Raw genomic sequence first — 15,699 nt, forward strand, 5'->3', positions numbered from 1 at the left:
ACCCTGGGGAATGCCCTGTCCCCCATGTCTTGGTGCTACAGGCTGCGCCGTTTTGATTTCTCAGTCCGTCTTCTGTGATGCTTTTGAGTCCTGTCCCTGTGTGCAGTGCACTCTGTCCCTCCTCCTTGTAGGGCTGAGCAGTAAGGAGGAGGATGAGCCCCCTGTACCTGTCTTTAAAAAAGCAGAGGAGTTTTTCCATCCTCAGGCACAGAAGTTTATGTGTTAAGTTGTGGTTACCCCAGCTCCAGGCCCAGCTGCTGCCGATCCACCCAGGGGCGTGAGCGTTACATCTGTAAGCGACAAGCCACTGGCCTACAGCAGGCAGAACCCAAGCCAACAGACAGACAGAAAGAGCCTGAGGGGCTGAATTTTAGAGCTATTAAATGATTAAATGCAAGGGGAAAAAAAGTTAATTTAGCATCGCGGTTGTGATTTTACACACCCAAGAGCCTGGAAATTGAGAGCTCTGCTTCTCACACAGGGATCGTAACTTGGCACTGCACAGATTGTACAGTATGTAAAATTAGACTGGAGAAATAGTAAATATGCTGCAGGGACCAATACTGTCTTGGCAGAAGGAGGATGGACTGAGTGGGACCCAACAGGTCTTTTACGCCTCTGACTTCCATAATTCTGTGCTAATAAAAAAACATTGCACAATGCCTGATGCTAATCCGCAGCCCTGAGTGGGGTGAAGCGGGAGCTGGGCTGTTATGTGAACAAACAGCAGTCGCCCCCGGAGTATTTGAGTGGAGCAAAGCTGTTATTTGAGGGCGGGCATGTGGGCACTGGCAAACAGGGATGGGGAGGTGTGTGCTGTGCGCCAGGCTGGAAAGGCAGGTTGAGGTCAGTGGGGAGTGAGGCACCCTGATGTCTCTAGCCAGCTCTGACCCCACCTCCCCCTCCCCAAACCTTGGTAAATACAGGCATCTTCACGCTGTTGCTGGACCACAATGAGCTTTTCTTGTGTTTACGGCTCTGATTTGGGCACCTAATTCTGAATGGTATTGATTTTCCCCTAAACAGCGTTGAAAAGCCTGATCTAAGCACTCTTTTGTGGCTTAGAGTTATTTGTCCTGTCTGCATGAAAAAGCAGGACCAAAAAACAAGCCTCTAATTCACCCATGGTGCTAGCACCGGTCATTTGGCAGCGAAGGGTGAAGACTCAAGTGAGCCCAGCTTGGAGGTTATCAGAGGGATTTTCCTGCTGTGTGCCAGTTCCCCTTAGTGCCATTCCCTCTGGTGTTCCAACACGTTTTCCTCCATACTGCCCCACAGGCTGGGGCAGCCCGATGTAGTTGCAAGGAACTGGAGGAGTTCCTGCTTCACCAAGCAACAGCACTTCCTCAAGATGAGTCATCTCAAGCTGACTCTGCAAGGAAGCCAAGTGGGCAAGGTCCCATCCAGCCTTGCCTTAGGATAAAAACAGTGTCACAGCTCAGCCATGTGCAGCAAGAAGGGCCCTTGGACCCAAAGAGCTGGGACAGACATCCAAGTGATGCTCTTACCTAGACCTTCTGGGAAATACATGAACTCAGGTCCCCTTCTGGGATGCAAGATCAAAGCCTCCTGTGGAAAAATCTAAAAAGCCAAGATCATCAGCCCAAAAGCATCCAGACCTCTCTGCTGTAGAGCTGATGAGACAGAAAAGCATAAGTAGCATCTTCTCCTGGTCCCAGCTGTGTCAACACAACATGATCCATGATAGAGGTATGCAGCCATTGCAGATGGGTGCACACCAGCATTAGCACCCTCTGGCAGAGCTCACTCTTATCCTGAAGCCATGGGAAAGAACAGCTTCTTTGTGGTCTCCTGCCCATGCATGGCTGAGCAGACTCTGTTACAGAGGCAGGATGGATTTGGTTGCTGTTTTCAGTTTTCCTTGTCCCCTGTGACCAGGGTCAAGTTATGCTTGGGGCACCAGATTGCTGTACAGCTCCTGCTACTCCCAGTGAGAGCCGGCTTGATGGCATGCTGGAAAACAAGGCTGCCTCTGACATGGAGCCCTTCTGGCTTGCAGCCAGGAGCACTGCCAGTGTGGAGCTCTGGGCTGATGTGATTTGGCAGGTCTAGAGAGCTGCAAGAGAAGCTCTGTCCCAACGTGGGGCTGATGAAAAGGCAGCAGTACCAGAACAAGACACAGACATATTAGGGCACAAGGAGGTCACCCTCTGCTCTGGTGGGATCCCACTCAGACCAGACCAAAGCTGTTGATTCAGCCAGTCTGATGATATGGTACAAACAGAAAAATTACACTTTAGTTACTTGTCTGCTAAGGCAGCATTCCCCATCCTCCTACCGTGTCTGGCAGCCAAGGCCCCCCATTGGCCCACAGCCCAAAAGACATGGGGAGCTGCTGCATCCCATGGGCTGAGCCAGTGCTGCAGCAGGGATTTAGCCCTTGTTTCTGCTGTGAGACTGTGCGTCTTCTGCTTCCAGCAGAGCCTTCCTGCAGAAGGTCTCTGTTCTGTGGTTTCCTGATGGGTTTAGTAGTGTTTTCTCCCCAGAAGGGTGCTGGTTCTCTGCCACTGCACAGCCTTGCTGGCCCCTGTGCACGAGTGATGCAAGTGACACCATCCTGATGGTGCTGCCATCCTGTCTGCTCCTGTCACCTGGAGCTCCTGGGCAATGGCATGTCAAGCTCAGCAGTGCAGGCATCACACCTCCCCACAGCTGGACCATCAAGTCCAGGAGAGAGCCCATGGATTGGATTATCACTTGTGACAGCAGAACGTTTGATGGTACAAGTGTCCCTTCATCCTCAGAAAGGCCCAGAAGATGTTGCAGTAAGGTTCATGGGAGAGACACCAGCCTTGTGCAGCTGAGCAGCTGGAAGGGCCATGAGGGCCCTTGTCACCCCACAATGGACATCCCCAGCTGGGTTTGGGGTGCAGCTTCAGAGCGAGGTGGAAGGTGAGGCTGCTGCAGAGCTGAAGAAGAACTTCTGCAGGAGCTTTGCCAGCACCCACAGGAGGATGTTTTGTGGTCACATCCAGGCTGAAGAAGATGTTTTCCTGCCCTGGATCCTGCCCTGAGCCAAGCATGTCAGAGGGGTCAAGTCCCTCCTTCACAACACTCCTGAAGTAAACCAAGGTCTGCTTCCAGGCTCTTGTGGTGTGATTGAGTACAAGTCCTTTAGCATCCATCTGTTATCTCTTAATTAAAGTTTCTTTCTAATTATTTTTTCTTGTCAAGAGCAAAGCTGCTGACTCCAGGGATTTACCAAAGTAGAACAAACAAATGCGGTCTCTGCTTTCTGCAACTCTTCATTAATGGACAAAATTAACTTGGAACAGCCCGTATCTTTGGCTACATCGATGACACTTAATTATGCTTGTTTCCTTACAAAGATATATCCAGTTTTAAATCACTTGTGGAAGAAGTGCCTCCTTAAGCATGAAATTTCTTCTCCTTGAAGGAAGATTTGTGCTGGCAAGAAAAGCTGTGCAAAGACCAAGTGGCATCACAGGGGATGGATGTGAGGAGATCAAGAGTGGGGTGTGCTCTGGGAAGCTGGTGTCAGGAAACCCTCTCCATGGCCAGGGGCAGCTTCATCACAAGAAAGGCAGACCTCAGGGGCTGTCAGGCTGCATAGGGGAATGGAGCCAGTGGCATTTCTTGGACACAGCTGGTGTGGCTCAGGCCAGTGGGCATGGGTCCTGAAGCAATGGAGAGGCCACAGGATTGTGGTGCTACCCTGTCCCATGACTGGAAAAGGCCAGGAACATCCTCCAAGAGAGGCTGGTCAGGCCACCTCTCTGTCCTCTTGCCCTCTCCATCCTCTGGGGCTCCCTGCTCATCTCCTGTGGGCTGATTAATCTCGTTTATCATGAGAGGTTGTGGAATGTAAGACTCTTCTGGTTTATATGCTTGGAAAACTCTTGGCATAGCCCTGGCACTGTGTAAATATTAAATGTATAATTTATTCTGTACACAGACAGCTAATTAGCTGCTGAGACAATTATTTGTGGCTGATTTCTCAGCTGTGGGAGGGACTTACAAATACCAGTGGGGTGATGTGGAGGCCTCTGTCCAAAGACACATATGTAATGCTCTATCCCACTGCAGAAGTGTTCCTTGTCCTATCAGAGAAAGTGGGAACCTGGCCTTTCTCACTGTGTTGGCTTCACCATCTGCAAAAGAAGGGAAGAGCCAGAGGCTGTGGAAACTTCAGAGTGTTCATCTCTCACCCCAAAAATGCTGCAGTGCCTTTCCTTTGCTCAGTCTCTGCTTACAGGAGCCACAACCCTGCAGTGCATTTTGGCAGAGCGCTCAGAGGGAATGTTTGTCCCAGTCTGCCTGCAAATCGCTGTGACAGCCAGGGTGGTTCTGGCCCTGTGTGTGTCTACTGGATATTTTTTTACCACAGGCCCTGGCTGAAAGACCCCCATTAAAGGGCTGTGGTGAGTGCTGGTGCCAGGAATGCAAACCATGCCCTCCACTTCCTCTGCTCGCTGTTCCAGTGACACCTCAGGCATCTGGGCATAGACCCCCAGTGTCACATCTGTGGCTCCACACATGCCAATGCCCAGGAGCATTCCTGCCATGCCTGGCAGCTGCCCATGCTGGCTGGGTGGGAGGCTCAGCTGGAGCAAAGGCAGAGGAGTGGAGATGGAAGATCCCAAGAGGAGTTCTGCTCCTCCCTAGAACAGTGCATGCCAGAGAAGTCCTCACCTTTTTGCAGGATTTCCTTGTGCTATTGCCCTTCCAGTTTAGATGTAGGTCAAGATTCCATTAAGGAAGAAACTGATGATGAGGTTTCTATTAGATTTCCAGCTGGATGGGTTTGGGAAGCATCAGATATCTTTCCATGCCTCATATCTCAGCTGCTTTGCCTCGTCTTCCCTCCACATCTCTGTGCTGGACTGCTGTCTGCTCTCCTGTGGGTCCCTGTTGCACTTGCAGGACCTATCAAGCTGCCACTCACCATTGCTAGTGCAGCAAAGCAGCTCACAGCTCACTTCACCCCAGGTTCATTACTAGAAGCTCTGTATGTTTATCCCACAACTAGAAGCTCTGTATGTTTATTCCCATCTTCCCTCCACTGCAGCTTTGCAGAGGTGTGGGTAAACCTGTAATTTCTCCCATTATGTATCACCATGCCTCCTTTCTAGATCTGGGACTTCATGTCATAAGCCGTGCTGTGCCTGGCAGGTGTGCTGTGCCTGGCAGAGGATGTGGCCCTTGGGGGCTTGGATGCTGAGAGGCATATTGCTGACTGGGTTCCAGCATCCCAGCCCCTCTATGATGACATCACAGCTTTGTGATATCACTTGACTCAAAAGGCAGCATGCTTTGGAGAAGCTGGGGACAGGGTGGTGTAGGGGCAGGGCAGGGCAGCATCTTGAAGTGTCAATTCTAGCCAGTGATCACATCCATGTTGCTGGGAAGGAATCTTTGGAAGTGTCTAGGCCAGTGTCCCTCTTGGAAAAGGTCAGTCCTCAGCAGAAGACCAGATCAGCCATGGTTTTGTCAACAGAGTCCTGACAACCTCCATGGATGAGGATCCCTCCTCTCTGTGGGTACCTGTCCCAGTGCTGTGTTACCCTCCAGGAGAATAAATTATCCTCCATGTCCAGCTTGAATCTTCCAGCAGGACACTCATGTCACCAGGTGATAGCCATCCACAAGGGCTGGTCCTGCAGGACAGGCACCATCATGGTCATTGGTCCCATGGGTTTCCCCTGACATGGTGACCAGGAGTGTGGAAAAACCTCCCTTCCCTCCCTGCTCAAGGGGGCAGGGCTGGAGGGGGTCCTGCCATTCCCAGCCTGCAGGAAGTGGAGGGTCCCAGTAGAGCTCTGGCCAACCCTGCTCGTCCCCATCCTAAAGCAGAGCTGCTGTTCTCAGTGGAAGACTGGCTTCTCCAGCATTCCAGGGGAGCTGTTCCCATGTTGCCCCTTCCCAAAGGGGCTGCCAGACATCTGCACCTCAGTGTGGTTGGGTGGGACTCCCACAGCTGGCATGGGACAAGGGAGGACATGAGGACTTGTCTCTACTCCAGTAAGATCCTCAGCAAACCTTGCTGGGAAAAATGCCTCCTCTGAAGCTGTGCTTTGGGTTTCTCCTTGATTAGGAGCCTTAAATCATTGCCTTGGAAAGGAGCATTGCTTTCAAAGACCTGTCTTCCAGGAATGGCTCCCTCAGCCCTTCTGGATGAATGCCAGTGTGTTTGTACTGTGTTTAAGGAAATAACTCAAGGTGACTTTTTTCCTTCCCAACTTAGTCCTTCAGCCACTAGCTACAGACAAGCTCTCAGCCACAGTCCTGAGAGGCAGAGCTGAGCATCCCAGAGCTTTCGCCCCATCTCAGTCCCTCTCTGGGAATAGGCATCCAGCAGGCAGGAGCCAGGCAAGGGTGGCAGGTCTGCAGGTCCATCACTGCACTGAGCCTTTCTCCATGCAAGGCTGGTGGGTGCTGCTATGGTGGGTGTCAGAGCTCCGGTGTCTCTGATAACCAGAATTCCTAGTGTAAGGACAGGATAGTCAACAGGAAATGGGAAGACAAAAACCTCTTTATCTTATGCAATAGAAGAAATTAGAGAACTTGGGTAAAATGCTTGAGTTCTTACTGAAACTCTGATATTTTCCATCATTTTCCATCAACATTTTTCCATCTATACATGTGCCTAGTCATCTGTCTGTCCATTCATTCATCATCCAACCATCTATCCGCATCCAGAGATGCCAGCCATCCATCCAACACCACTTGCATTCATTGTGCCTCCATGCCTCCTTTCCTCCATCCCATCTGTGCCCATGCAGCCTGCTGTCTGTCTGTCTGTGGTTACACACATTCATCCATCTGCTGTCTTCTTCCACTTTTGCCTGTCTGTTTATCTGGTCCTGTTCCAGCTACCCCTCCTCACACAGATGCTTCATCTTAGATGTTCTTTCTGCTTTCTGCCTGTCAGTTCATTCTCCCAGCTTTTTTAAGACCCTTGAAATACACTGTTCTGGTCAGAACAGTTTTCTAAAATCTCCATCCTTGGCTAGTGTCAGAAGTGGTCCTGAGGCATCCCACCAGCAATGTACTCACTACAAACCAGTTTTTCCTTGTCCTTAGCACCCCCTTTCTCAGCAGGGATAACATCCCCAAAGTTGCTCTATTCCTGTCAGAAGCAGGTGTCCTGACAGACCGTCTGCAGGAGGGCTGAGACCTGCCAGGCACACCCCTAGAGCCACCTTTGCAGATGGAATAAGGATGCAGGATTAGACACAAGAAAGGGCTGAATCATGTCTATGTGGTCCCATCTATCAGTGAGACCCAGGAGCTGATGCTTGGACAGGAAGAAAAGAGAGGACAAGCCCTGGAAGTGCTTCTCCCGTTCTTCTCCACCATCAGCTGCCTCCAATCTCCCAAGGCTCACTGGGCAGCTCAGTGTTTTAGGTCATCTTCTGCTGTGAATTAATTTACTCGCTGTTCCCCCCTCCAATGTTGACATCAACAGCATCTGATGGATATAGATTTCTGTAATTTAATCACAATTCCTGCAAAAAAAGAGACCACTTTCCTTTGCTTGTTTTGCTCCCCCTTATTTTATTATGAGAAAGAGCAGGCAGTCCTTGTCTATTTGTCCTTTCCATGTCACTCATCATTGCTAAGGTGTCTGTCACGTCTTTGCTTGACTGTCTCCTTTTATGGATGAAGGGTTTGAGTCTACTAAACTATTCTTACGTGGGATCTGTTTCCAGCCTTAGTTATTCCTGTTTCTTTTATCAGCCCTGCTTCCAGTGGTGCTATGCTCATAACAGCATGAGAACAGGTTTGTTCATGGCTTTTGAGTTAGAGTGCTTTCCATTTTGAGTTTGAGTTCTGGGTCACCACTGAGCTGATATTTTCAGGGAAGGGAGTGTGATGACTTCAAGGTGGTTTTCTGTAGAGGCTGTGGCACATTTGAAACCATGAGTGTGTAGGAGAGGCCAGGCTGCATGCATTCCACTGTGCATTAATCAGCACAGGGTTACTGCCTGGTGGTCTGTACCGTGATGTCCTTCTGCAGCACTTTGGAACCCCGCTGTGATTTGCTGCCCTGGCAGCCTCAGCAGCACTCTGTCTTCTCTCTGCCCTGAACCCTTTTACCTGTGACTTACGAGGGTGTTGGGCAGATCTGATCCAGCTCGGATCTCCATCAGACTTCAACAGTGACATCTTCTACTGCTACATTTGACAGCTTGTTTTCACCTTTGGTCTCCTGACTTTAGCTGCTATAAATCCTTGCAAGGACTTTCCCCATGTGTCAGGGCTGCTTAGTTTCCTTGGAAGGCACCTTGTCAAATATGCTTTTGAAGCCCAGGAGAATTTTGAGAACTGAACTACCCTTGTCTGTGCACAGAGGCTTGATGAAGCTTTGAAGGAACCTCATCCCCATTCATCCTCCCGTCCTGCTTCACCCTGTGTCACGCACACGCACTCACGTGGTTTTATCCTTGCCACATGCAGCTCAGCGCAGCCAAGTGTAGCAACACGGGAAATATTCAGTTGCTAAGGATCATTAATGAATGTCAGCTCCAGCTCCTGTCCAGAAACCTGAGAAAATTCAATTAGGCAGCTGGTGCCCAATGAGCTGTGTTGCCCCACTCGTGAGCTGCTACATCAAACAGCTCAGCAAGGCATCATGTTATTGTGGAAAGAAAAGAAAACCCAGACAGGGAGACAAACAGCACTGCATGCACCAAGCAGCTGTGCCTTTCCACAGCACAGCACGCTTAGGTTGCAGTCCTCCTGCCTGGTTTCCTGGATAGGGAATTGCAAGGAGAATTACCTGCTTCCCATCTGTGCTAGTAAATACATGGAGCTTGCTGGGGACAAGTCCTGGGGCTGTGTCATCTCTCTGCTGGGAGTTTCTGATACGTGTGTTTGGTTTTTGTCCTGCAACAAGTCACCTAGACACATGACTGGCACTTGTGTATCTGGCCACGCTGTGGGGTGTTTGGCTGGGTATGTGCAGCCCTGACATGTGTTCACCATAGCAAAGGTGAGAGGTAGCCATCCTGTGGGTGGAGGTGGTCATGATCCTCTGGTATTTGTCAGCTGGTCTACTCTAGTCTAAAATAAATCATGGCTGGGGACAGGAGCAGAACTTGGGCTTCCCTGGCCACCACAGTGTCAGTCCACACCCTAATCCTTCTCTGTACTTGCCAGATGGGCAGGTATGATCCCATTTCCAAGGTGAATTTGCTGTAGGCCTCTGAGCTCACCTGTTTTTCCCCTCTTCCTCCCCACAGACAGCCACGTCCAGTATGAGCGGGTAGGTGCAGACGTGACCATGAAGTGTGGCTCCATGGACTGGGACGCAGCCGTGACCTGGACAGCCAACGGCACCGACATCGACGAGTCCCACCTGAATGGGTCCTACCTGATCCTCAAGAATGTTGACCTGTCACAGAGTGGCCAGTACTCCTGCTACGAGGGCTCCTCCTGGCACCTCAAATACCAGACCTACCTGAGGGTGGGAAGTGAGTACCCCAGCATGTCACATTGAGGGGGACAGTCTCTGCTCCTACACTGACTCCCCACAGCCCCCCCTCCTGCCATGCCAACCCCACTACTGTCTGTACTGTCTGTACTGGGGTTGTCTGCTGCACACTGCCCTATGAGGTCCTCATGGCATACTGATCCCAGCTGGAAACAGCCATTCTGCCCCAAGCTTTGGATCAAAGCCAGTAGATTAAATGATGCCTCGGGAATAATTTGAGAAGGGATGTAGCTTCTCCCTCTAGCCCTATGCCACAACAACCATCTCTGTAGGTGGAAAGAGTTGTCAGAGAGGATTGCAGTCAGTGAGGGGAAGCCCTGGCTAGGATTACTGCAGTGTGGCTGTTTCAGAGGAGCAGCCAAAAGTGTTGGTGATCCCTGAGTTTGCATGATCCTGGGTGCACAGGCATGCTGGAAGACAGCTGCTCATTCCCCAGCATTCTGCCTATCTTCAGCACGGGATGCTCTGATTCCCGGGCCTCAGCAGGGGAGATAAGAGTTGTGCTGTATTTCACATGATGCTGAGAGCTGATAGCAGCTGTGTGTTTTGAGGGCTGCTGTGTTTGTACAGCTGATAGCAGCTGTGTGTTTTTCAGCACAGCGTACACAACTGGCAGCCGTGGGCGTCTGGGAGCACCACCCCGCTTAGCCGGCTGTGGGGTGGTAACTGTGATGCACCAGCTGGGAGCCCTGCCACACAGGGATGTGTCATGCAGGTGGCTGTATGTTCCCAGGTTTGGGAGACACAGCAGAGCCTTCCTCTACTCCTTATCTCACCTTCTGCACCTGGCATCAGAGACAGGGTGGTGTTTCCATCCTAGGCCATGCCCCAGGAACAGAAGGTCACAGGAGGGTCTGTGTAAGCCCAGAAAATAAGGCATGAGGGGTTCACTGCACCTAGAGATTCGCATATTGGAGATGCTCTACAGTGTCCAGCTCATGTAAGGTTGTGTGGGATGGTGTCTGGGCCAAGGAGAAGGGGTGCTGGAAGGAGCTGGAAGGCGATGTGAGAAGCAGATAAAGGAGGCACCCAGCACAGGGCAGGGTTTACACCAGTGAGCAGGTGTGCGAGTTGGGAGCCACTGCCAGTGCCTAACAAATGAGTCAGGGGCTTTTTAGCTGCATTGTGCTCAGGAGGTGTTCACAGCTGGTTCAGAGCCAGAAGAGGCAGGAGCTGGGTCCAATGCTGGCAGCCACACAAGGAGGTTGTGCAGCTCCTCTGCTTGGGCATGTGCTCAGAAGATCCCGTCTAGGGAGAGGTTCCAGGCTGTGCCAGTGCACAGAGGGCAGCAGCCCAGGTCTGCAGGAAACAAGGGGAGTGGGGAGAGGTCCACAGCCTTCAACAATCTCCTCTGCACCTGTGGCATCACTGTGATTTTGCAATGGCTCTTCCATCTGCTAAGCACCTCGCTAATAGTAATCCCTGTCAGTTGGCTCAGGGACCCATGGGAATTGCTCGGTGTTAGAGGCCAAATCCTGCTGTTCCCTATTACTGTGTGTTCCCATTTGTTGGAGACTCACAGCCCCCTGAGCACTGGACAGCTGAGAAGCCCAGTTAGACACTGCTGGGGCCACCAGCCCCCAGAGAGAGGGTGACAAATAAATAAACAAGTGTCTGGCGGTGTTAACACAATTAACTGTGCAAAGAACTAATCAGGTGAGACGCTTTTAGTGGTAATTAATTTAACTGGCTGGATTTTAATTTAATGTTCTCTGTGAGGTTTCTTTTCCCAGCACTGCACCCCCAGCCCTTGCCTTCCATCCCCACCCTAAGTGTCCTGGCTCTGCTGGGAATGATTGATTCCCTGGAGGTGTGAGGACTCATGCAAAGGAGTGGATTTGGGAGCATCCCAGCAGGGAATTGAGATGGGTTTGGGCATGTAGATGGAGATGGGTGGCTTGTGGGAGGCTTGCAGCATGGCCCTGTGGTAGCATCACTGCTGCAGCTCAGTGCATTGGGAGTCCAAACCTGGGATTTGAGGGCTCTTGGACTTGTTTCGTTTCAGTTGCATGGGAAATTAAATGAAAACAGGCCCTGTTTTCATTTAAAAATGAAAAAATGCCTGCATTTTTCTCTTTTACTGGGGCAACGAGGAAGATGACTGCAGTGAGAGTGAGGGGCTGGGGCTGCACGTGGGGAAGTGCTGGGATCTCATTAAATAAATGATGGTACCTGGAATGTGCTCCCCAGGCAAGGCAGGGGTGCTCCTGAGCATACAGCACCACAGGAAGGATATGTAGAGGGAGCAGGGAAGGTTCAAGGACCAGGAAAGGGTGTCAATTAGCAAAGCAAGCTCTGTCATGAGGGTCAGCGAGCACAGGGATAAAGGGAGACCTGCCAGGAGTCAAGCTGAGCGAGACCTTGCAGAGGAAATGAGAAGGGGGGTTAGCCATATAAATACAGAGCAAACGAGGAGAGAAGAGCAGAGTTGGTTCTGCAGACAGGTTTCAGGGGAGGGTAAAAGTAAGCTCAGCAGAGGACGATACCTCTGCTGAGGAAATACACCCCTCCGGGTCTGAGCAGCAATGCTGAGAGCAAGGGCAGCACAGGCTAAGGGAGAGGAGGGAACATAAAACCTGGAGGTGATCCTCTGTTGTGGAGGCACCTTCAAAGACAACAATGCACTGAAGGCTTGGGGAGCACCTCATCCCCATGTGAGGACATCTGTTCATTAGCAAGGCTCATTAGCAGCTGAGAGGTCAGTGGTGGTACCCAGTCAACGTGAGCCTGAGCGCAGAAAAAGTCCTCATCCGACAGCCTGACCCCACAGCACAGCGGGGCCGCATGGTGCACTTGGAAGAGGGAGCAATTAAAGACGTGGAGACAAATGGAAAATGGGAAAAAAATACAAGGGGGGCTTGCCAGGGATATATCACAGCAGATTAACCTGATAGCTCTCTTTGATAGGGGACCCAGTTTTCTAAGCCCAGAAATGTGGTCAGTGTAATCTGTCTTGACTTCAGTGAAGTATTTGCTATGATGCCACATGGGAAATTATGAGTTAAACCAGAGAAAATGTGGATTAGTATGAGAATTGGAACACAGCTTAGGAAATAGCTACAGGGGATCAGATTGTGCTGAAAGGGGGAGCTCCTGGAAGGGATGGGGAAGCTTCAGCACCATGTTGGGACTGCATTTGGGCCACTCTCTGTGGTGTTATCTGTAATGGCTCTGGACAAGGACCAGGGGCCTTTGGTTGGATATGCCAGTGGCTAAGGAGGGACAATATTTATATTATATATAATAGATATATATATGTGTATATATATGATATCTGGGGTGGGGATTTCGTGCTGAAGGGACCAGCATGCTACATAACGTTGCAGCACAAGTGTGTGAAGGTATCTCATCAGTGCGTTTCAGCAGGCAGGAGGGAAGGCACAGGTAGTTCATCTAGTCCCTGAGATGGGTTTGACACCCAAGTCCACATCATGGGGGATGTGGCTGTGAGCCCAGCAGCACTAGGGGTATCTGGGCTGTCTCACTCACTGCAGAAATGGGAACACTGGTGCACATGCAGTGGGACAGTGTGCATTCAGAGATGGCAAGAAGGAGGGACCCACAGGCTTGTCTATTGCTGAAGGTCCCAGATCAGCCACCTACAAGACATGAATCCTCCTCAGCACAAGCTGGCCTAGGGGAAGCTGGCACTTCTCCAGGGGAAACCTCTTCCAGGGCACTTTGGGCAGTGACTTGTTTGTCTGCCCCTTTCTTCAGGCAGCCAAGCATGAGCTGAAGCACAGGAGAACAACTGGGTATTTATCTTTAGTGATCACCTGCCCTGCAGCCTGACAGCAGCAGGTGCCCATGTGTGGCCAGAAGCAGGAGGTGAGTCCAGGTCTTTTTACACACCAAGCATCCTTGGCCTGAGCCCAGGGCTGAGAACCAGGAGCAGGGCAGGAGGGAGTGCAAGGCTCTGGGTAACAGGAGCGTGGTGCCGAGCTCCTGGCTGCCCCCACAAGCATTTGGAAAGGCGCAGCCGGAGGGCCCGGGGGTGGATATAACAAAGACGTTGGGAAATAATGCACTCTTGAGGTTTGGCACACGGCTCTGTGCGTTACAGAATGTTATAAAAATACTGCTAATGGGCCAGAGAGGAGTGGAAACGCGCGTCGGAAAGGCTGCCAGAAGCTGGAGAGTGCACATGAGAGCGGGGAGGCCTTGTGTGCAAAGAAGGGAGGGTGGGAGGGAGGCAGCCAGGGCAGGCACCCTCCTTCCTCTCCCATCCCTCCGTCCCTGTCTAACCTGCTTATGTCCATCCCAACCCTGCACCTCTTCCCCTTTGCCCTTCTGTCCTGCTCTGGGGATGCCCAAGCCCTGGTGGACGTGCATCTGACCCTCATCATTCAGCCTGCTGCCCAAGAAAAGGCTGCTGCCTGACAGGCTGGAGTGCAAGCAGGGATGGGGTCTGCATGGGAGAGGAAGTGCAGCAGAATCCCCTCCATGCAGGGGCACAGATCGGGATGCAGGCAGTGGAGTTGTCTTCTGTGTTGCAGTGGTGGCCTGGGGCCTTGTAGCTTGGTGCCCCATGGGCATTGCTGCCTCCCAGGCCATGGATGTGGGAAAGGGACTGGCAGAGTACAAGCAGTCCCAGGCTGGCCTGCTTCCTCCATGTCTGTCACTGCAGTGGCTGGCGAGAGAAAGAGGAAAAAACATGCGGTTTGACGGAAAATGACATGGAAAAAACAACCAAATTAACAGAAAAACAAACAAAGCAAAACCAGAGAGAGGGAGGGGGAAAGGGGCAAAGCAACAGGAACCACATGTGAGTGAAGAGGCCAGGAGAGCCTGAGTGTTCTCTGGACTGATTAGCAAGCAATCAAACATCGGTCACTAATAAATAATCAGAGCCTCCCTTTTCTCGGCCTTAGAAGTCTTTTTCCTCCCAGCTGGGCTCCAGCTGCAACCAGAGGGTTGTACTGCAAGTTTGCATCTATTTTTTGGTTTTAAAACATTTTTCCTGCTTCACCTATCCAAAATAAAGAAGCAAAACAAGAAGGTAATGAGCTCTCCACATAAGACATGCACCTCTGGCTCCACCAGAACAGGTGTTAGCATCCCATGATGGGCACTAACTAAGCAGTAGAGAAAAACAGTGCCTGGGATTGGTGTGTGGCCGCCTAATTCCATGGCTTGGTTGGGTGGAAAAAGCTGCAGAAGGGCACTGATGGCATGCCAGCTTGGGAGAACAGAAGTTTGGCTGTCTCTGGCAGCCGGTGGTGAAGATGTGGGCACTCAAATCACGGTGCCTCTAGTCAGGCTGGTGCTCCTGCCTGGATGCTGATGGAGAAACACAGGGTCGGGGTCAGTGTGTGCAGATAGTTCCTTGCTCATGTCCAGCGATCTGTGATGCAGAACTTTTTTTTTATTATTTAAAAAAAGCCCTTTTGATGGATTTTTCCCCTCTGAACTCTTCCAATCCTTTCCCGTGGTGATGTAAACTTAGGCTATTTCAGGAGGAACAAGTTAAACATGACTGCAACCATTCCCTGGCACCAGGGCCAGCTGGCAGGGAACAGCACCCACCCCTTCGATTCATCCATCTCACCCTCCCAGTGTGCTCCTGCCCCTTGGGGGTAGTTCTACACAGGGGCAACCCCAAGGCTGTGCCCAAGCAGTGCTTGAAGACTACATTAATATGGACCAAATCTACAGCAAGGGTGGGACTAATTAATTTAAATGACTGCTGATATTCCAGAATCAGGAGACGCACCCCAGAGCTGTTGGGTTCATTTCTGTGGAGGGTTTTTTCCCCCCATGTGCCTGTAGCACTGGGGTCTGGGTAGGTGCAGTGGTCCTGGGGTGATGCACAGCAGGAATCACTCCCTGATTCCTGAGAGCCACAGAAAAGGAGTGTCAACAAGCCTGCATGTATGCATCGTTCATTGAAATTCAGCTTTATTTCACAAGGCATGCAGGCTCTCCAGTCCCTGCCTTCCTGCATTGTGCTGTTCATGCATGGCTGGGAAAATTCAGTGGATGAACCGTGCTGCCTGCGACCAGATTTTGTGTCTTGGCCCGGCTGAGAGCTGGAAAGGCGTACTGGGTAACAGTATGCAAATTACTATCCCAGCTCTTTAAGGAGAAAGCCAAAAAAAACCCACCCAAAAACCCCACCACGCTCCCAGATGCAATTAGTCCTAATCGAATTAGGAGCCGGATTAGAAAAACAAACACGTTTGCGGGCAGCAGGCGACCTTTGCGCCCTGTTCAGTGGGCTG

The 15,699-nt window shown here is 51.2% G+C and overlaps 1 protein-coding gene across 4 annotated transcripts in view; it reads left to right on the forward strand.

The window, feature by feature from the left end:
• Positions 1 to 15,699, forward strand: part of CNTFR (ciliary neurotrophic factor receptor) — a 203,716-nt gene that overhangs the window by 137,332 nt on the left and 50,685 nt on the right. For all 4 annotated transcript variants that reach the window (XM_015615563.3, XM_015615566.2, XM_015615565.2 and 1 more), the window contains one exon: positions 9,228 to 9,458. In XM_015615563.3, coding sequence (XP_015471049.1) covers positions 9,228 to 9,458 — 231 coding nt within the window. The remainder of the gene's footprint in view (positions 1 to 9,227; positions 9,459 to 15,699) is intronic.

This window comes from Parus major, chromosome Z (genome assembly GCF_001522545.3).
Source record: "Parus major isolate Abel chromosome Z, Parus_major1.1, whole genome shotgun sequence".
Classification (NCBI taxonomy): domain Eukaryota; kingdom Metazoa; phylum Chordata; class Aves; order Passeriformes; family Paridae; genus Parus; species Parus major.